At 36.7% G+C, this 21,994-nt stretch overlaps 3 protein-coding genes and 1 non-coding gene across 8 annotated transcripts; 1 reads left to right on the top strand and 3 right to left on the bottom strand.

Moving 5' to 3' along the window:
• Window positions 1-2,862: 2,862 nt before the first annotated feature.
• Window positions 2,863-16,159, top strand: LOC106427394 (rho GTPase-activating protein REN1). Of its 3 annotated transcripts, none has more exons than XM_022712230.2 (23): window positions 2,863-3,463; window positions 3,564-3,708; window positions 3,798-3,875; window positions 4,091-4,127; window positions 10,671-10,747; window positions 10,845-10,915; window positions 11,002-11,080; window positions 11,162-11,312; window positions 11,467-11,583; window positions 11,676-11,753; window positions 11,827-11,882; window positions 11,965-12,034; window positions 12,100-12,181; window positions 12,284-12,527; window positions 12,835-13,074; window positions 13,164-13,436; window positions 13,507-13,565; window positions 13,644-13,788; window positions 13,868-13,981; window positions 14,078-14,235; window positions 14,328-14,379; window positions 14,450-14,551; window positions 14,640-16,159. In XM_022712230.2, exons 2-23 carry the CDS (start codon window positions 3,607-3,609, stop codon window positions 14,964-14,966), a joined length of 2,712 nt encoding a protein of 903 aa, XP_022567951.1. In that variant the 5' UTR covers window positions 2,863-3,463; window positions 3,564-3,606; the 3' UTR covers window positions 14,967-16,159. The 3 variants fall into 3 exon arrangements, with proteins under 3 accessions (XP_022567951.1, XP_022567950.1, XP_013723571.1); XM_022712229.2 differs by having other exon boundaries at window positions 2,865-3,463; window positions 14,441-14,551; XM_013868117.3 differs by lacking the exon at window positions 2,863-3,463 and having other exon boundaries at window positions 3,493-3,708; window positions 14,441-14,551.
• On the bottom strand, window positions 15,553-15,634 carry TRNAS-GCU. Its single transcript has one exon. It is a non-coding gene; the product is annotated as a tRNA-Ser (tRNA).
• Window positions 16,000-19,340, bottom strand: LOC106427420 (AP-4 complex subunit mu). Its single transcript, XM_022712234.2, has 13 exons — window positions 19,127-19,340; window positions 18,767-18,861; window positions 18,373-18,576; window positions 18,165-18,281; window positions 17,964-18,092; window positions 17,667-17,793; window positions 17,235-17,335; window positions 17,050-17,154; window positions 16,860-16,954; window positions 16,678-16,765; window positions 16,539-16,599; window positions 16,374-16,447; window positions 16,000-16,294 (listed from the first exon to the last, which is right to left on the bottom strand). Exons 1-13 carry the CDS (start codon window positions 19,185-19,187, stop codon window positions 16,196-16,198), a joined length of 1,356 nt encoding a protein of 451 aa, XP_022567955.2. The 5' UTR covers window positions 19,188-19,340; the 3' UTR covers window positions 16,000-16,195.
• A 404-nt stretch (window positions 19,341-19,744) lies between these two features.
• LOC106427363 (transcription initiation factor IIA subunit 2-like) lies at window positions 19,745-21,204 on the bottom strand. Of its 3 annotated transcripts, none has more exons than XM_013868092.3 (4): window positions 21,079-21,204; window positions 20,818-20,957; window positions 20,698-20,748; window positions 19,745-20,048 (listed from the first exon to the last, which is right to left on the bottom strand). In XM_013868092.3, the coding sequence occupies exons 2-4, from the start codon at window positions 20,944-20,946 to the stop codon at window positions 19,908-19,910; spliced, it is 321 nt and encodes a 106-aa protein (XP_013723546.1). In that variant the 5' UTR covers window positions 20,947-20,957; window positions 21,079-21,204; the 3' UTR covers window positions 19,745-19,907. The 3 variants fall into 3 exon arrangements, with proteins under 3 accessions (XP_013723546.1, XP_013723547.1, XP_022567949.1); XM_013868093.3 differs by having other exon boundaries at window positions 21,090-21,203; XM_022712228.2 differs by having other exon boundaries at window positions 21,083-21,177.
• Window positions 21,205-21,994: the final 790 nt, after the last annotated feature.

Raw genomic sequence — 21,994 nt, 5'->3', positions numbered from 1 at the left:
ATTGTAGATCATTCTTGTTCCTTGCTAGTAGAGTATTCATAATGCATCTTCTGAGTTGGCCACTTAAAAGTTGATCAATAGGCATTTCCCACCCAAAAGGTGTTTGAATAAATGCCTGAGACAACTCTCCTAGGCTTTTAGTATACTTTGCCAAAGACATTTGTTGTTAAAGATGCTAAGATAGCTAATAGACTTGTTAGTAATGATTGCTTTCACATTATTCAACCAAAGAGATTTGATGTTTGAGATATGTTAGCAAATGAGCATTCATCTAGACATAAAACTTGCTTAGAATTGTGTCTAGGCTTAAGGTCGATAGTTTGATTGATCATTTGCCATCCTTAGTTCGATACTTGATCACCCAAGGTCTAATCCCTATGCCCATGAGTTCTCTTTTCCCTTAGTCAAGAAAGTATCATTCTGTAATTGCTTTCTAGTATTAGTAGTAGTTTAAAACTCATCTAAATCATTGGTTGCACTTAGATTAAGTGAGTACTTGCATTCTCGGTGCTTTGATATCCCTCAGAACTGGTTCGACAATCATTTATACTACAACATTTGTCTTAGGGGCCTTGAAACTCCTAACATTACTTTGGTGCAACGACTCATTTCTATCCCACTTGTTTTACACCTTCTAGTGTATGGACTACTGGTCCAAATACATCTCTCTTTCGCAATAGTTTTTATCTTTGTCTATTGTTTCTTTCTGATTTGACCAATCATTTTTTTGTGTACACTTTTCAATAGACTTTCTTTCATGGTCCTATTTCTCGTTCTTCATATCAACTGCTACTTTGCATGCATAAATATCATCGACGTCTATTTTCTTATCGGTTCCATTTTATTTCATACATGACATAACTTATTGAGATCTCTTCATTGTCTCAGGTACCTGAATTTATTTCAGTCATGTTTAATGTCTTTTCTGGAGATCATTCAAAACTATATTGCCTCTTTTGACCATTATCAATATACGCTCATTTTCATATACGAGGATTCTTATCTTATGAACCAACATGTCTACCACACTGCAAGCGTGACTAGAAGTTTGATATTGTTCTTCTAAAAAGCATTAACAGCTGGTATATGTGACTTGATCACTCCATCTATATGGGCCAGTAAATGTGTCCAGCAACTGTTTTACTAAGCTCTACAACTGAATTATCTTTTGGACTTTTATTTCACATTCTCTTTAGTCCGAGGATCATTGATAATTCATTTCGACTTATGACGACAACCTTGGTGACTATGACAAGAAACTCTTCACTTCTTACAAAATATACGACCATATGACAACAAACTCTTCACGTCTAACCTTAAGAGACCCTATGCACTTTCAAATATTCTCATCCGTTATTATTTTGTTCTTTAATCCATTCCTCTTTAGTGGTCCAATAAATTCATTTTAAAAAAGTTAATAATGTAGCAAAATTTTATATATGCTCTTTCATTTTACCAATGCTAAATAATATATACATTTCATTTGCAATATCACTAAGACTGGGTGTATGTTTTAGTAAAAAAAAAAAGATTGAGTGTTTGTATACATCTCACATGGCTGCTTGTGTTCGGGTTAAAGTGACAATGTCAGTGAAAATTTATATAATCTTATATTATAATTAGAAGAAATATAAAAATGGATATTTTCATGTTTGTTTGAACTTCCTAGATTACTGCAAAATATTTGAAACTTTTAACTGCATTGTTTGAGTACAAATCGCAACAACAAATGCCAAATATTTGAAAATTTGTTATGTTAAAAATTGTAAAGAAACCATTAAGATTTGTAAATAAAATGTTTAGATTTTTCCTATTTAAAGTATATTCCAATACCTTTTAATTATAGTCTATTGTTTTTTAATAAAAAATAATCAAACTAATATAATATTATAATATATGAAGAAGACTTGAGGATTTAACTAATACAAATATGAATAAGAGTACGACAGAGAGGAGATGGCTCGCATTGTGGTTATGTTATGTCGTGTACGCCGCCATCCTTCTCGCCACAGACCTCACATGAGCCAAGTTATAACTTACTTCATCCTTTCTCTTCTCTTAGGAGTCAGCCATTAATCTTTTTCACGTTGCAAAATATAGTCTTAAGTATATATGTTAATAATTTTTTGTGTGAAAAACAAGCAGATTCTGCTTGATTTAGAAGGAAACGTATCACTATCAGAACTTCACTAATGGATGAAACCGGGTCAAAGCAATGTATACAGCTCATATGGAGGAAGCATTGACTTAGACTCGAGCCAATACAATACAATGATGAAATTAAGAAGTTTAGGAAAATGGCACTTGGAACTCAAGAGTACAACTTGTGAGTATGGAATGTACCCATCGAGTTCTAGCAACGAGGTCCAAACCACACGTCAAATGGAGATGGGGAAGTTTAAAACAGCCAGTTAAGGTTATAGTTAACCATCTCTTTAAATCTTTACAGCAAATCTTTACAGTTAATTAATCCATTCCTCTTTAAATTCTTATTTTTTTTAATTAACTGTAAAGATTTGAGAAAATTGTCTAACTCTAACTGAAACGACTACGGTACAAGCATGATGCGTTTTAAATTGTTTTTCTTTTGTTTCTTTCTTTAGAAGTTGTGTGATATTATTTTGAATGTTATTTTTTCATCTACTCTATTAAAACAGCATCATAAACTATTGATAAATGTTATGTCCAACTATGTATTTTATTTATTTAAAAAATTATTTTATCAAATTAAATTAATATTAAACGCAAATATGATTACAAACCCAAATATAAAAATTAAATCTTTCAGAAAAAAATTAAAACAAAAAAGTTTATCTATCCTTTGGAAGGGCGGGTCATGATCTACTTTCAAATATTATATTTGTAACAAAATCAAATTGATCGAGACGAAGTAATTGAGTCCCCATGCACGCAACAGTATCTAACCGAATCGATGTAAGAGAAGAATCAAAGCAAAGGTGTCACCGTATAAAATAGTGGTGGGTGGGTATGGTCGTGCACATCACGATTCAGTAGTCTGGTCATATGGTCAACCAATGCAACCTTGTACTAAAATCACAATCCTATTAAGGGATGGAGAGACTACGAAGAGAAGCTATAAAAGAGACGTTATATTAACACTAGAGTATATAGATTAAGGAGTGATTGTAAGACAGACAATTGCATTTTATACATTTCTTATTTTATTTTACTCTTATAAATGCTTGGAAATTTTCCCTCCAAGAAGAGAGGGAGGTATGATGTCTACATGTCAAACTACTACCGAATAAAAACAGAAGGGGCTTTCCTCTGTTTACGCCCAAATTTTCCGCTTCACCTCTTCTCTCCTTCTCAAACTCCGTTGAACACATCAATCAATCAAATCTCACCCTAAAAGAATAAAAAAAAATTATTTATTTTTTTCAAAAATAGTTATTGTTAACATCATCTCCTTCCTTCTTCCTCCAGATAAAAAAAAATCAAGGTATTCTTTCTTGAATTCATGCTTCTTTTTTAATGATCTGAGATCAGCTTGCGTTTTCCTCGAATTTGATCGGACATTCTTATTTTTTCTCTGGATATAGTGCCGCATTTGAATGGCGTGAAGACTGTGTTATATAACAAGTTATGTATCAATCTACGTCAAACAAACAGGGAGAATCTTCTTCGTCTTCTTCACAGCCTCCTCAACAACAGCAGAATGCTAATGAACAAGACCAGGAGCAACATGTACGTCTCTCTCTCTCTTTTTCTCATTTTCAATATTCATCTCCCTATTAATATTGATCAACATATATATTGTTTCTTCCTTATCATAGGGTGACACATGTAGTATTCCTCCTGCTCAGTCTGGAAACGCTGACTCTCGTTCCCGTGGCACCGGCAACAACAACACGGTAGTTACTTTCTTTCTTACATGATTGTGTCCCTAACACAGAACCATACACTATCCTTCATTTTCATGTTAATTTGTGATTTCTTTTTAATGTAAAAACACAACATATCTAATCAAATGTACAATGCAAACGAAAAAGAAACAATCCTTTTAACTCTGAGTATGTTGATTGCGTTTATGTTTAGATATATCTCTGAGTATTTAGTGAATTTGTAGGTATTCAAGAGTGGACCTCTATCTATTTCATCAAAAGGTATGTTTTACTTGCTTCTTAATTAGCATGATAAGCTTACTTTCAGGAAGCCTTTTGTGTGTATTTTTTTTTTTTTTTGCAATGCTATGATGTCCAGCTTAGGCTAGTAAGGACATATATCATGTGATCATGGCAAGTGGGTTATGCTGGCTGTGCTCACTGTGGCTGCTATATCTTAAAACTAGCTCTTACCTCCTTATGTTTCACTTTTACACCTTTTCACATTTTCTTGGGGGATTGTTGATAAGTAGTGTTGGGATATAACTCTAGTGCTAAAATTCGTATTAATTTGGTTGATGTTATAAAAGGAACGAGAATTTTATTGTATCGCGGGAATTTAAATAAGGGCAAAATTTATACCCGTAGAATTTATAACAATGATAGAAAGAGTTTATTATAGAGAGAAGAGAAGAGTGAATGATGATTTATAAACGATCGAATCGATCGTCTATATAGAAGTAGAATTTACTGTGCAAATAGTGCAGCGGACCCCACATCTTTTTATATTTTTAACATAATCGGCTCCTCCCCCCTTTTTTGACTTTCGTAACACTCCCCCTTGGGGACCGGTGTCACTATCCATTCTCGCTTAACGTCTTTGTTGCCTCGTTAAAACCTTTCTAGGAAAACCCAATGGAAAAAACCATAGTAAGGTAAAAAGAGTACAACTACGTAAGCTCCCCCTCGAATAAGCAGTCATATATCCTTCTGATGACGCATTCCAATGTTATGGACATGTTTTCTGAATACTGAAGTCGGAAGTGATTTTGTGAAGAGGTCAGCTGCATTGTCGCATGATTGAACATATCTTACTTCAATCTCTTTATTCTTCTCGAGCTCTTGAGTGTATGAGAAGAACTTCGGAGGTATATGTTTGGTTCTATCGCTTTTGATATATCCTTCCTTCGTTTGAGCAACACATGCCGCGTTATCTTCATATAGAATAGTTGGCTCCGTATTTTCGTCAATCCCACTGCTTGAACAGATGTGTCGGCTTATTGATCTTAGCCATACACATTCTCTACTTGCTTCATGGAGTGCAATGATCTCAGCGTGATTTGAAGAAGTAGCAACAAGTGTCTGCTTCTGAGAACGCCAAGATATGGCGGTGCCTCCAATTGTAAAAACATATCCTGTCTGGGATCGAGCTTTGTGTGGATCTGACAAATAACCTGCATCTGCAAAACCAATCATTTGACCTTTTGAACTTTTAGGATAAAACAAGCCTAAATCAGTTGTTCCTTGAAGGTAACGAAAGACATGTTTAATTCCATTCCAATGTCTTCGCGTAGGAGACGAACTGAATCTCGCTAAAAGATTAATGGCAAAAGATATGTCAGGTCGAGTACAATTTGCAAGATACATAAGAGCTCCAATTGCACTTAAGTATGGAGTTTCAGGACCAAGTATTTCTTCATTTTCCTCAGATGGTCGAAACGGATCATTTTCAACATTAAGTGATCTAACGACCATCGGGGTGCTAAGAGGAGTTGCTTTATCCATGTTAAAGCGTTTCAATACTCGTTTGGTATATGTAGACTGGTGTACAAATATACCCTTTTGAGAATGCTCAATTTGTAATCCTAGACAATATTTTGTCTGGCCGAGATCTTTCATCTCAAATTCTCCTTTCAGATAGTTTGATGCCTTTTGGATTTCGTTTTGAGTTCCAATAATATTAAGATCATCAACGTACACCGCGATTATCACAAATCCGGATGTTGTTTTCTTTATGAAAACACAAGGGCATATAGGATCATTCGTGTATCCTTCTTTTGTTAAGTGTTCGCTGAGACGATTATACCACATTCGTCCAGATTGTTTTAACCCATATAATGATCTTTGCAATTTTATTGCACATAACTCTTTAGGTTTGGAACTTAACGTTTCTGGCATTTTAAATCCATCTGGGATTCTCATATAGATATCAGTATCTAATGATCCATATAAATATGCCGTAACGACATCCATGAGACGCATTTCTAAATTTTCATTGGCCGCTAGGCTCATCAGGAATCTAAATGTGATTGCGTCCATGACAGGAGAATAAGTTTCCTCATAATCAATTCCTGGCCTTTGAGAGAAACCTTGGGCTACGAGACGAGCTTTGTATCTTGTAATCTCGTTTTTCTCATTTCTTTTTCGGACAAACACCCATTTGTACCCAACTGGTTTTACATCTTTGGGTGTGAGCACAATAGGTCCGAATACATTTCGTTTGTTAAGCGAATCTAATTCGACTTGAATTGCATCTTTCCATTTTATCCAGTCATGTCTCTTTTGACATTCATATACAGACTTTGGTTCTGGATCTTCGTTTTCTTCATTTATTTCCTTTGCTAAAAGGTATGAGAAAACGTCATCAATATCATCCATCTCATTTCGTTTCCATATCTTTCCATTATGGATGTAATTGATAGAAATCTCATGATTTCCTTCAGATTCAAGATGCTTTATATTGTCATTAGATTCACAATTTTCTTCGTCCAAAATATTTTCTGTTATTTTGGGAGTATCATGCTTTTCACATTCCTTACGTTTTCTAGGAAGTTTATCCTTTGAACCAATAGGTCTACCGCGCTTTAAACGTGTTCCTGATTCACGTGTATCAACTGCCGTTCCACCATTTTGTGGTATTTCAATACGAGCAGGAGTATTTGCAGCGGGTATATGTGATTTAGTTACCATTTTGGTATCAGCAAATGCATCAGGTAGCTGATTTGCTATATTTTGTAAATGCATGATACGTCGAACTTCTAGTTCTGACTGTTTCGTAGGAGGATCAAGGTGTAATAACGATGGTACACTCCATTTGATCTCTTTTCCTACTTGTTTATTGTCTCCCCCTAGAGTTGGGAATTCTTTCTCATTGAAATGACAATCGGCAAATCGTGCCGTAAACACATCACCAGTTTGTGGTTCTAGGTATCTTATTATTGATGGAGAATCATAGCCAATATATATTCCCAACCGTCTTTGCGGTCCCATCTTTGTACGTTGTGGTGGTGCTATTGGAATATAAACCGCACAACCAAAGATTTTTAGATGAGAGATATTTGGTTCTTTTCCAAATGCTAACTGTAATGGGGAATATCTATGGTATGCACTTGGTCTTATCCGAATTAGTGCTTCTGCATGCAAAATAGCATGTCCCCATACAGAGGTTGGGAGTTTTGATCTCATGATCAATGGCCTTGCAATTAGTTGCAGCCGTTTAATTAATGATTCTGCCAAACCATTTTGTGTATGAACATGAGCAACAGAATGCTCTACTTCAATCCCTGATACCATACAATAATCATTAAAAGCTTGGGATGTGAATTCACCAGCGTTATCTAATCTAACTCTTTTAATTGGATAATCTGAGAACTGTGCTCTTAATTTGATTATCTGAGTTAGAAATCTCGCAAATGCCATATTTCGAGATGATAACAAACAAACATGTGACCATCTACTCGATGCATCGATTAATACCATAAAGTAGTAGAATGGTCCACACGGTGGATGTATTGGTCCACAAATATCACCTTGGATTCTTTCCAAAAACTTTGGTGATTCTTTGTCAACTTTGGTTGGTGATGGTCTTATGATTAATTTCCCAAGAGCACACGCATCACATGTCATTTTATTACTTTGGTATATATCTTGGGTTTTTATTGAATGACCATGTGAGCTTTCAATGATTTTTCGCATCATTGTAGTGCCTGGATGACCAAGGCGATCATGCCATAATGTAACATCTTCTGGATTTCTTTTTATCACAAGATGTGATTCTATAGCATCAATATAAGTGTGATGCAATCCAGAAGGAAGTTCTGGAAATTTTTCCAGTACAAGGCCTTTGCCTGATTTTTCAGAAGTTATATACAAATACTTCTTTCCATTCTCAGTTGCAGACTGAGTGTTATACCCTTGACGGTATATATCTTTGAAACTCAACAAATTTCTCTTAGAATTTGGAGAATATAAGGCATTATCTATGGAAAACTTTGTTCCATTAGGCAACATAAAGTTCGCCTTGCCAATTCCTTCGATCAGGTCTGTAGGACCTGATATTGTGTTTATAGTCATTTTTACTGACTTTAAAGTAGAGAAATATCTCTTATCCTTCAGTATAGTGTGCGTTGTGCCACTATCTGGTATGCAAACTTCTCTACCAATTTGTTTAGTTGTTGTTCCATTTGCTTTCTTATCCATTTCTGTAACACACAGTTAATATCAATAAAGAAAATAAACTTTCATAAGTAAACATATTATGCATCAATAACAAGTACACAATAATTATACATTAGATATTTTGAAATACAACATTATTCTGAAAGTGAAATACATAATATTTTATGGCATCACTAGGCATTATTAAGCTTGATCAGTACAAGCACTTCAATTATTTTGATGAGTGGCCTCGTCGAAATCTCCCATAAAGTCAGAGGATTCGAGGTATGTCGATGTTGTACCCACAAGGTGTTCATTGAGATTTACTTCCTTTGCCTTGCCTTTAATAGATTCTTGGTACAATTGGCATAGATGCCGAGGAGTTCGACATACTTGAGACCAGTGTCCCTTCGATCCACATCTGTAACAGACGTTCTCATTTTTATGAGTAGGGTTTTCTTGGGTTTCTTTCCCTTTTACCCGATCAGATCGATTCCATGTGTTGGATCCCCTTCCTCTTGGGTTGTTACTCCTTTCATGGTTGCGGTTAAATCGATAACCACGACCACGACCAAAACCACGATTGTGACCACGGCCACGACCACGCCCACGATAGGAATAATTTCCTTTTTCCGGATTTTTTATATCCGTTGCATTTACCTCAGGAAATGCTTTGGTTCCCGTGGGTCGGGCATTGTGGTTTTTAATGAGGAGTTCATTATTTCTCTCCGCTATTATAAGCGCCACAGCGAGTTCAGAGAACCTCGTATACCCACAATTTCTATATTGTTCTTGTAGAACATAATGATTTTTGTGGAACGTTTGGTAAGTTTTCTCGAGCATTTCTGCTTCCGAGACAGGCTTACCGCAATAATCTAATTGCGCCGCTATTCTCAATATAGCGGAATTGTACGTTTCCACTTTTTCAAAATCTTGAAATCGTAGATTTTTCCACTCATCGAGTGCATGGGGGAGAGTAATTTTCTTTTGGTTATCAAACCTCTCCTTCAGAGCTTTCCAAAGATCTAAGGGATCTTTGGTTCTCGCATAATCATGCGTAAGATTTTCATCTAGATGCCTTCTCAGAAATATCACGGCCTTAGCCTTTTCATGAGAGGTTGATATATTGCCTTCTCTTATTGTTTCGAGTATTTTCTCGGAATCTAGATGAAGCTCCATGTTTGTGACCCATGCCGTGTAGTTTGTGCCAGTTACTTCCAATGCCGGAAACTGAAGTTTCTCGATTTTTGTCATTTGTATTTCTAAAGTACATAAATAAAAATTATTAGAATATTATTGATATTAAAAGGAACCGTTTACATTAATCATGCAAGCAATTACAAGGAGAAGCGATGTAAAGAAAATTAAACCGATATTCATCTTAAATTCACTCGGAGTAAATTCTCCAACGAATAAACCATAAATAGAAACACAAATAAAAATGGCACATAAAAACAAAAGTGCGCGAATCATATTTCTTGAAATGAAAAATCGGAGGAGAGCGATTTGAAATTTTTTTTTGAGAGAAGATGATATGTTTTGGATGATGAAATTTGAGTGAAAATGAGTTGTATTTATAGATGAAAATCATTGTTCATGACCGTTGGAGAAAGGGGAAATTTTGAAAAAATTTCTTTGTGACCGTTGGGGTTAAATCGAGTGCACTAAAAATTAGTCTGAAAATATCGTATTAAATGGTCAATCAAATCTATAAAATTTCATAAAAAAAAATTATGGCAATAAAATATTTATGTTATGACAACAAATCATGCGACGGCTCAGCCGATCAATGCAGAGTAATAAATAAATTATACGGCGGCTCGGCCGACCAATTAATAATAAACAGAATATAAGGCGGCTCGGCCGACCAATAAATAATAAACAGAATATAAGGCGGCTCTGCCGACCAATAAATAATAAACAGAATATAAGGCGGCTCGGCCGACCAATAAATAAATTAAATTGCTAGTAAATAATATAGGCGGTATTCCGGCCATTATAACATGATATAAATAATAGTAGAGGCGGTATACCGACCATTATAACAGGGTATAAATGATACAAATAAATTTTACCGAATCGCAGAGTGATCGTGCTGATAACGTGTTATAAAAGGAACCAGAATTTTATTGTATCGCGGAAATTTAAATAAGGACAAAATTTATACCCGTAGAATTTATAACACTGATAGAAAGAGTTTATTATAGAGAGAAGAGAAGAGTGAATGATGATTTATAAACGATCGTTTATATAGAAGTAGAATTTACTGTGCAAATAGTGCAGCGGACCCCATATATTTTTATATTTTCAACAATAATCGGTTCCTCCCTTTTTTTACTTTCGTAACAGTTGATATGTTTTCAAAAGGTTTTTTTTTTTTTAACACAGGGCTTGGGTGGACATCTTGGAAGAAAAGATGGTTTATCTTGACGCGCACTTCACTTGTTTTCTTTCGAAGTGACCCGGTAAGCCTTTCACATATTCTGATGCAAAATGCTACTTCCTTGTGTGTTTCATAGAGCAGTAGAGGAGGAGGGACTAAAAGGTGTTTTTGTTTTACAGAGCGCAGTTCAACAGAGAGGCGGTGAGGTCAATTTAACCCTTGGTGGAATTGATCTCAACAATTCAGGCAGGTTGGCTTATTGTCTCTGTAACCTATATATGTATCTGTTTCGGTGTTACTAACATCATATATAACATGGGACTATTTTGTTTTTAGTGTGGTTGTTAAGGCAGATAAGAAGCTGTTGACTGTTCTCTTCCCTGATGGTCGTGATGGACGTGCCTTTACACTCAAGGTTTCTTTAAAACACTTCTTTCTTTTTTTAATCTCCTTCATCTTGTCATTATCAAGTATTATTTGATATTTTCTCTTGCAGGCTGACACAATGGAGGATCTACAAGAGTGGAAAACTGCTCTAGAAAACGCTTTGACACAAGCACCTAGTGCTTCCCATGTTATGGGTCAAAATGGTATCTTCAGGAATGATAATGCACCAGATGCGCCCCCTGTCGATGTTGATGAACCGAGTATGTTTTGTCACCTTTTTAATGGTTTTAGTCTTTACATGTGTTATCATGTAAAACATATGTTCCCTACCTCTGGAGTTCAAGGCTGACCAGTTAGTTTCTCTTTCAGTTCATTTAGACATTGGTTCATTTTTGTATTTTAATCCTTTTACAGAAGATGAGACACCAACAAATTTGACTGTCTTTGGAAGACCAGTACTGCTTGCTCTAGAAGAAGTTGATGGATCTCCATCTTTCTTGGAAAAAGCTCTTAGATTTGTTGAAGATCATGGTACTAGTTTCAGCCTTTCACCTTTGAATTTTTTCTGCTTTCTTTTTAGCCATATTAAGCAAAAAAAAAAAAAAAAAAAATTATCTTTGCAGGAGCCAAGACAGAAGGAATATTGAGACAAGCTGCTGATGTTGATGATGTTAACCATCGGATTCGTGAATATGAGCAAGGTCTGAAACACTCCATATACATGATTTCCTTGCATTGTGAGTTTATATTAAATATGTAGTCACTTTGGCTCAGGGAGAAATGAGTTCACTGCCACGGAAGATGCTCATGTTATTGGTGATTGTCTTAAGGTACACGCCACTACAAATCTTCTGAGTTAGCCTTTTTGGCTCTTTAAATCTCTCTCTTATAACAGTTTTCATAAATGCGCAGACTGTTCTCAGAGAGATGCCTTCCTCTCCAGTGCCTGCATCTTGTTGCAACGCCCTTCTTGAAGCTTGCCGTAAGTTTATACTTTACTTACACTGCAAACACGTTCACGTATGTTATAACGTGTAACATTATCAGGTGACCGTGGCCATAGAGTCAATGCCATGCGTGAAGCAATTAGTGAATCATTCCCTGAACCAAATCGTCGCCTTCTGCAAAGGTATATATTGTCTCTTATCTGTTGCCTTATTACAACAGTTCAGAGATGAAAACTTAACTTTTGTTATGTATTGTGTTTGGGTGTGTTTGTTCCTCTTGCAAGGATCCTGATGATGATGCTGGTTGTGGCCTCTAACAAAAACGTGAACCGGATGAACACAAATGCAGTTGCAGCTTGTATGGCACCTTTACTTCTTAGACCTCTTCTCCATGGTGACTGTGAAATTGAAAATGATTTTGATGTTGGCGGTGATGGCTCTGTGCAACTTCTGCAAGCAGCTGCTGCAGCTAATCATGCACAGGCTATAGTCATAACATTGTTAGAAGAATATGACAGCATCTTTGGAGTAAGATTTTACTTTTATCTCTATGTTAATAAGCATCTCCTTTGTCACATTATCATAATGATGGAAATGTTACCATTCTGCATAGTCAGGACCGGCTCTAGTCAAAGTCCAATGAAACATTGGTTTTGGTCCCAAAAAAAATTATATATTTTTTCTATAGGAATAAGCTTCCAAATTATGAAAAAATAATAACTAAAGTTTCTTAAAAAATGTTTATAACCTCCAAAAATCTCAGATCCGGCTCTGTGGATAGTGGGCTTATTTCTAGACACTGACTTCTAGCTACATATATGGTATATGAATGCAGGAAGGTTCCTTGTCAGCTGGCTTGTACTCTGACTCAGAAGAGAGTGGTAGTGGATCCGAGGAAGGAACAGATGATGAAGAGTATGATGATGATGATGGCACACAAGGATCTGGTGACTACACAGATGAGGAAGAAGACCTTGAAGATGAATCTGAGGGGTCATATAGTGAGAGTGAAGCCTCTGTCGACCATCATGGCGATGACATTGATGATGACCATAAGGCACGGTCCCATACTAAGGTTCAGTAACTAATCCATTCTAGACTAGTGATACAAGTTCCTTGCTCTTCAATCCACCTTACTTGGGCATTGTGTTGTTCATATTGTAGATAAATGATACTTTAAGTTCTGAATCCAAATCCCCAAAAGGAAGTATGAAGCCTCAAGTTACTAAGAAGCTTTTATCAGGCTCTAACCGGTCTTCACTACCACGGCATGATGATGCAAGAAAGGATGATAACATCCTAGCTAAAGGTTCTGATCATACAGATGTAAAGGCTGGTGAGGTCTCAAAAACTGAGGATAGAAACTCATCTATGAAGGAACCGTCTACATTGTCTAGTGCATCAGGAGAAAGTAAAAGGCACTGGGGCCGTGCCCATGTAAGTTTCTTGATGCGGTTTCCTTTAGCTCTTAAATGTTTAGTAATAGTCTGGTCTTATATGTGCACAGGGGAAGAGAAACCTTTCCATGGAATCTATTGATTTCTCAGCTGAGGTGGACGAGGCCGAGTAAGTATCATCATCATCATCATCATCTATACAAGTGATTTCACATGACTTTATCTGACAATGTGTTATCCTATGCAGTGCTGACGTTGAAAGACTTGAGACAACCAAATCAGAGCTACAAAACAAAATTACAGAGGAGGTTAAGAACAATGCAGTACTACATTCTAGTTTGGAGAGACGGAAGAAAGCTTTGTATGAGCGGCGTGAAGCTCTAGAGAAAGATGTAAAGCTTTTAAAACAAAAGCTATATGAAGTTTTTGTCTTATTGAGTGTGTTAGAAAGTTCTTTACCTTTTCAATTAGGTGGAAAGACTACAAGAGCAGTTGCAGCAAGAGAGAGACAAGAAAGCAGCTCTGGAATCAGGACTGAACATGTCAAAAGGGAATAAACCTATTCCAGAAACAACCGATGTAAAGGTTGATCTTCTTCTCCTTGTCTAGCAACTTGTTTTGGTTAGAAAGTACTATCTATATTGAAAGTGACATGTTTTTTTTTTTTTTTTTTTTGTGCAGTTGAAGAAAGATCTGCAAGATGTAGCTCAAGCGGAGGATGATATTACCAACTTGGAGCATAAGGTTGATGATCTTGAGAATAGACTTGGTCAACAGGACGTTAAAGCATCTGGTGCCAGCAAAGAATCTCGGAGAAGTCCAGAGCACAATGCAAAAATGTAAGGACTCACACTTGACCTCACACCCTATGCTTTCTGAAATCATATCAAAACTAAGTACTAATCTTGTTTCAACCTTGTCACACACACAGGAAGGAGAAACAAAAGGATACAGAAGCAGCCGCTAGTCAAGCAACGCTCAAGGTATATATCTGTTACTTGTCTATCAAGTCTTTCTCTGTATTTATGCCCTAACATTTTGTAGGAAGGGCAGGGGGATGCAAGAGGAAATGAGATAGAGAAGCAACAAGATTCACGTGGCAAAAGCTCGCAAAAGGCTGCGGGCACGTCTAAGAGGTCTGGCTCAAAGGGAGAGGTAAGCATCATATTGAAACACACACAAAACATATACCATTTTGTTTCATTTGAAAACATACTTACTTAAGCTGAGTACATACAAATAGGGAAACACAACAACTTCTGCACTTTCCAAGTTGACAATGCGACTCAACTTCCTCAAGGAGAGACGGAGTCAGATCGCTAACGAGCTCTCAAACATGGACAAAGGAAAAAGCAGCTCAGGGCAACCCAGTCCATCCTCGGGGCAAAAGAAAAGTCCCCAGGAGAGTGAAAGAGGAACAGGTTCGAACCAGAACCAGGATTCAGACAGCAGCAAACTCACTAGCCCGCATGTTCTTGACAGAGGAAGATCCGATAACGGAGGAGATAGAAGCAGAGGATCTGGTGGAGGAAACCATCCCAGCACTACACCAAGGACCTTCTCTAGATGATCTCCTCATTAGAGCTGCTTAACCCCAACTTCCCAAGATGTACAGCCACCATTTAACTTCAGGTTCTCTCCCCCAACAACAAATAACAGATTCGTTCTTTTTTTCTTCTTCTTCTTCTCTGCTCTACCCTCTCTTATCTTGCTTCAAAGATCAAATAAACTACACTCTCTTTTTTTTTATGTGTTCTTGGCTGTTCAGTGGATATGTTATTATGGTAGACATTTACTTCAGATTATAGAAACAACAAAATTGAATTGTATGTAACAACAACAGTGGTGTTTGAACAAAAATCATAATGATTCCTATGCTAGTATTGTTTTAAATCGTCATCAATCATCTTCAACAATACAAGAATGTTGAAAAAAATTCACGAAGCAGATTCTTGACTTGCTCCAACGTAAAGAAGAGGACAATACTGAAAGGTCCTTCCTTGCCAACAACTAAAATTGAAGTCAGACTCCCCAGTTTTGAAACTAATCAAAGTTAAAAAGAACGTGTACTGCATCTGAGAGTTTGAGACGGCCCATTGTTTGCTTTGCTACATGTGCCTTTTAATCATTGTAAAAAGGTTTCATAACAAAATATACGTCGCCTGAGAGATTCGAACTCTCGCGGGCAGAGCCCATGTACTTAGCAGGCACACGCCTTAACCACTCGGCCAAAGCGACTTATTGCCATATCGCTTATAAATAAATTATAAATTCAATTATGATAGAGCTTACTAATCAGATTTGTTGCTAAGATAGACCTTCACTCATACAAACATTTTCTGTTTGAATTGCCTGGTAATAAAAACAGGAGCATACGTCTTGGTTTTAGAAGTAAATTTACACATGTAGAGGGAGTGATTTGGTGAAAGTGGTTACTGAGAAGTGGTATATACATATATAGATAGTGTACAGTGGGGAAGAAAGTTAATATAATTTTGTAATAACCATGAATAAAGCTATTCTACTCGTGCAAAACAAGCGATGGTGTATTCTAACAAGTGTCATAAAGTGATCATCAAGGAAGCACAAGATGAAGCATATGATGAAAACCAAAAACAAGAAAATATATAAAGAGAAATAAGATAGAAGAGTTAACATTCGTACTGTGAAGCATCTCCTCAACAACATCTTAGAACTTAGAACAAGTATGATCAGAATCCGAACAAACATTATTGAGAAGGGAAAGAGAAAAGTTACTTGGGGACATACAAAAGAGACAAAACATTATATGAAAGTAGGTCATATCCGAGCCACGTACGAATTGGCCTGTGTCACATATCTCACCCAACGATACGGATTTTGACTAGTTGAGTTCTTTGCTATCTGCAAGTATTTGACCTGCACCACACAGTTCATTACAACAAGGTGATATAAGAGGACAGTTAATGCCATGGTAGTAGAAGAAGGTTTTACTTACCTGAAGTTTAGAAACATTGTACATCGGTATTGTGAACGTCATGCTGACAGGCCCAGCTTCCTTTGTGATGTTACCTAAAACGATATTGAGAATGTATTATCAGTAAATGCTTTATCTTTTCTCTGCGAAAACAAATAAGGAAAGCTTTTTGTCTTGGAGGATCACCATGAAACTCCTGTGAAAATGTCAGCTTCGCACGCAGTGTATGTTCAGCCCCGCCAACAATCTGGAACATCACAATTAGCAAACGGAAGCAACCATACTACATGTTCAATAGCAAACCTAGAGAGAGTTCATCACTTGCCTTTTTAAAACTCCATTCAAGCATTTTGCTGGTTTCCTTGAAATCTGTCTTCTGTCCCGTCGCACCAAGTTCTAACTCAAAACTAGCCCTGTCACAACAAAACACAATCCGTTGAATCTAATATCTTGTGTGATTCAAAATTTACTATGGCTGTCATTTATGCAACCAAAAAGTTAAAATACCTAGAAGTATAATTTGGCAATGGCATCTGAATAGTAATCGTGTTTGCAACTACGTCTGAAGGGAATTCAGCGCGTATTTTAATAATTACTTCGGCCTAAATTTCAGCAAACAGAGAGATATACGAATTAAGCACTGGGATAAAGATTTATAAATCATCTGACCAGACGACGTGTAACCATCAGACTGTACCTTAAGACGTCCGGCCTCTTCAATCAAGGTATTAACATGAAAAGGAGGCTTGAACTCCTGGGTCATACGGTAGTTCATTACTGGAAACTCACCATCTGGTGGAACCTGAAAACGAAACACAAGTTAAAGAGCAAAACAACATGTTATGAAAAGGTGTTATATGTGGTAAGTTTTTTTAAGCTCACCAGGGACAGAGTTCTATCTGAATCGAAGCTATCAAGACGAACAGACTCATGAAAGTTACAATCATCAAGTATCACCCCTGAACCTGAAGAACTCCTATAATCTGTAACAAAAGAATGAATTTATACCTCAATTGTGAATGTTACCTTATTAGTAGATCGAGCCAACTTTATGGGTATGAAGTTAATAATGATTTGCCTCAAAGACGCAAAGCATTCAACAATAGTAGCTATAAAAAATCGTTTATGAAGGAAGTTTATGAGTGGAGTCATGCAGTTTAGTTCACAGTTTAAGCATTCTCAATGCCCAAATGTCACGGGACAGACACCAAGATTTCAAAAAAGTGAAAGAATAGAACATGACGTAGAATCCTTCTCAACATTAAGAATCTCAAGTCAATAATTTTGATTCAAAGGGGTGAAATAAGCAAATACCATATACTGATGCTCCTCCTCTGCCTATGTTTAGGTCTTCATTAAGAGCTAAACGAATTTCTGGATTACCGAAAAGATAACTCTTCATTTGAATGGTGCCATCAATCTCAGAAGTCAGTATATAACCCTGTTCAGATATCAGAAGAAAAGTTACGGAAACATTCCAGGAAAAAAACTAACATGAAGATGCAACTACATATAGACATGATACAGAGCATTGATCTGCAGAGTTTAATATGGCCAGGTTAACAGAGCCTGCCAAGACTTCCATAACATGTGATATAATAAACTACTAACGCTTGAACTAAAAGTAACACTGATTTTCTCAATGATGTCCACAAAAATTTCCTCTCTCCTCCGACCACTAGGATCATTAGCTACAACCGACTTTGTGACAGCTGTTCCAGGCATTCTTTTGGATCCTTGCTGCATAACATTAATTCAAGGAGTCATTCAACATACACCATACAAAAGGGAAAAAAAGAAAATCAATCTTACGGTGAAGATGGCAGCAGGATCGATAGGTTGAAGGCGTGCAGGAGCAATCAAAATTGGCTCGTTGAATACATAGGATTTCAAAACCTCGGTTGATGTAGTTTGCACGTAGCCAAAATCCTAAATCAAAAGAGCATAGGGTCATATTTAGTAATATTCACTACTATAGTTGCTAATGATGAGAAGATGAATGTTGATAAGAAGACTTAACAATGACTTCATCAAGCAACTCATAGACAAGCACAAAGTTTTTCCTGAAAGAATCTTCATTCAAAACACCGAGGTAGTCCTTAATAACACGAGCGATCCTTTGTAGAAGCTCCAAAACCAGAGAAGGCGAGACGTTAACCCTCGTAGTGGCAACGAAATAGAGACCAACAACCTTGACATGGAAGTAGTTCACACCGTCGACATTCTATAAAGCACACAGCAACAAAAAAAAAAAGAAAAAGAAAAAGAAAAGAGAGTTAGATTCATTAGAGCTCAGAAACAAACAGAGAGAATGTTCTTATGCTCACCAGTCACCACTAACAGTTCAATTAATTTTCATTGATTTTTTTTTCACATTTGGTTATTCATTCACTAATGAGGACGATGATACCTACAAAGATAGGTGGTGCCTCTGCATTACCATCCTCCTTCCAGAACTTGACTTTACGGAAGAATGTCTCTGTACTTCCTTTTGGTACCTCGGCTCGATCTGTAGCAAATGAAAAACGATACATATATATATATCTTCAAAAATTCTAGTTGGATCCAATCAAACCGGATGCGCTCATACTAACACACACACGAACAAGGCTCTTCTACTGCGTATAGAGAGAATCATCTAATGGATGCGTGTAGATCAAACAGATCAATGAGCTTAGAGAAGCTTCAAGGGAGATAATCTGACGAAACGTCTCGACTACGAAAGAAGAAGCGGAGAGGATGAGATCGGAAGAGAGAGAAGAAAGGGAGCTTACAGTCACGGAAGACGATGTTATCTCCTCGCTGAGATAGGACGAAGAATTGAGAGATCATCATCCCTTCCCTTCCCTTCCCTCCCGACTGTTCACCGCTGATTTGGTTCGATCAGTCTCGTGTCTGTCTGTGATTATCTGCTCTCCTGCTTCTCACCTTTTTTACTAATTGTGGTAAAGCTTCTAGACGACTAAGAAGGTTTGTGAGAATTATGATTCCCTGTTTGCTGATGGGCCCATTTTAACAAGACGTTGATATGGCCCAAATCATGAATTAAACCCGGTTTACGACGCTTGAAATCATCGTTCCGGACCGGAATTTCTCTGCTTTTTAGTGTAACCCAATGCGTCAATGACAACCATAATCTGTGTGTAGATAGAGATGCCACCTAGGCAGGAGACCCAAGTGATGATGAAAATGAAGATGATCTATGTCTATTCTCAAATATACTTCCTCTGAATCTTCAAGAACGTTGGAGTAAACCGCACTTTTGATTATCTTTCCCAAATCAATGACAATGATGTGACCTATATTGAACAGCAAATCTTGTTGTAAACAACTCTTGCTCTTGTATCATACTGAATCTTAAGAACATGGCATGGACAAGTGCAATACAGATAGAGAGAGAGAGAGATGGTGAATCTTAAGAGGAGTCCCATATGTCTTTGGGCCGATAATGTACATATAAAAGGCTAAATTGATGGCTGCAAATGGAGCTCTCAACATATAGCAAGTGCCTGAGTTTACAAAGTGAAAAAGAAAACTCAAAATCTAATACATCTCTCACTGCGTGAGTAGCTTAGAGTCACATGCCACTATCTTGACCCGGCTCACGTTCTCTTGACGGTCGTCAATCTTGAACATTGCGTCCTGTAATATAAAGGTCCAGACGTTGTCACAGAACCTGTAGGTGTGCAGGTGCCCCTGTACAAGAAATAACAAAACAATATTCAAGTATCTGGTTGTTTCACCTGCCAACACTCTCTTATCTTGTGTGCAGCGTTTAATATTTGGCTACTATCTTAGAAGAGAACCAACGTCGATCATCAGAAAACGAGTAGCATAAAGAACTTGAGATTTAGCTTTATGGATTGACACTAATCTTGAGGTAACATATGTCAGCTCCTACTTATAAACCATACAGCTTAATCTCAAGTTGAACTTTAAAAAACTCACATAAGGGGATAGCTTCAGTCTGTTATTCATCATATATAAGTTAACATCCAAACAAACAGTAATCTTGATAGAATTCATGACAATGCTAGTTTCTATCGAGATAAACAATCTAATCATCATGCAGATAACTGTATCTATACAGATTAAATCAAATTGCAATCAAAAGAAACTCAAAACTAGACATAATGCATGAAACATTTAGAGGAATCATGAACTAATAGAACTCCAGAGACGTGAATAATTGCGCTAGGCTCTTAAACTTTCAACTCTAAAAACATTTTTCCACGAAATATGAATGCTGCATCAGGTTCAAACCAACCAAAACGAACTAGAGCAAGATTGTTTAGAACTAACAATCACACGATTTAAAAAAAAAAAAAAAGACTTTAAAGATCACCTTGATAGACACCTTGGTCTTCACTTGGCTCTCCAGAGCTTCAGTCATGGACTACAAAAGGACACAGACATCAGACAAAAAGGAAAAATTAAAACCAAAAGACTCTCCAAGATCAGTCACCTTGTCAAACTGAACAAGGACTTGGATAGCTAGCTCAGGGCTCAAGGTACCGCTCTGAACCATCTCGTCCAAAGTCTCCGTCAAACACATCCCTATCGTCGATCTCCTGTATAGCTCAAACGTCGCCATTATCTAACGACCTACAAATCCCAACAAAGCTCAAATCGAATTTCGCTACTAAATAAACGAATCGGGAATCTGAAAAGTTTGCCATAGACGAATCAAAGATCTCAATATAGGAGAGGGAGATTAGAAAATTACAGACGATTTACCGATCTCCGGCGACGTAAACAAGGATGGGTACCGTTGGGTCGATTGCCAAGGATTCGTTCTCTTGAGCGGAGAAAATAATTTGGGGCTTTTATACCCTAGTTTTTGCAGGCGACTGTATATATACGCAGCGATGGATCAGGGGCGAAGTGAAACTACCGTTTTGCCCTTACTGTTTAAAGTCAAAAGGCCGAAGATACATAAAGAAAGAAACCCATTAGTAGCCCATTAAGATATTTCCTAAAAACTGCATGAATGTAAAGGTGTAACGAGGCATGGACATTTCGGGTATTTTGGATTTTGGGTAGTTTGGATAGGAGCCTAGAAGATCCATTTACTATTTGACCTATTTTCGGTTCGGTTCTGTTCAGATACTTTCGGATTCGATTCAGATAGTAAATGTAGGAACCAGAAAATACCCAGAAAAAATTTGGTTCTCATTTGGATCCGGTTCGAGTTCGGATAGTTTGGGTAGTTCGGATAATTTGGATAAAATATCAGTTATTTAGGGTAAAATATAAAATAATTAAGATGATTTAGATAATTTTTTTGGATATTTCAGATTAATTTAGATATTTCAGATAAACTATTCAGATAGTTTCAGATACTTTCGGGTAATTCAGATACTTTATAATAATTTAGTTATCCTCAACTACTTTCAGAGACTTTTAATAGAATTTTAAATTAAAAATATATATTTAGTTATGTTATATGTATATATATAGTTATGTTATATGTATATATAATTAATATTTTTATATATATTCGGGTATCCGTTTGGTTTTCGGTTTGCTTCCGGGTTCGGTTTGGTTATTTCGGATATAAAAATATAGAAAATGTTTGGGTATTTAAGGGTATTGGTCTGGTTCTGGTTTCATGTATTTTGGTTCAGTTCCGGTTTGGTTTT

This window comes from Brassica napus, chromosome C8 (assembly GCF_020379485.1).
Source record: "Brassica napus cultivar Da-Ae chromosome C8, Da-Ae, whole genome shotgun sequence".
Taxonomy (NCBI): domain Eukaryota; kingdom Viridiplantae; phylum Streptophyta; class Magnoliopsida; order Brassicales; family Brassicaceae; genus Brassica; species Brassica napus.
The sequence above is the reverse complement of the archived record's forward strand: the minus strand, read 5'-3'. Positions and strand labels throughout refer to the sequence as shown.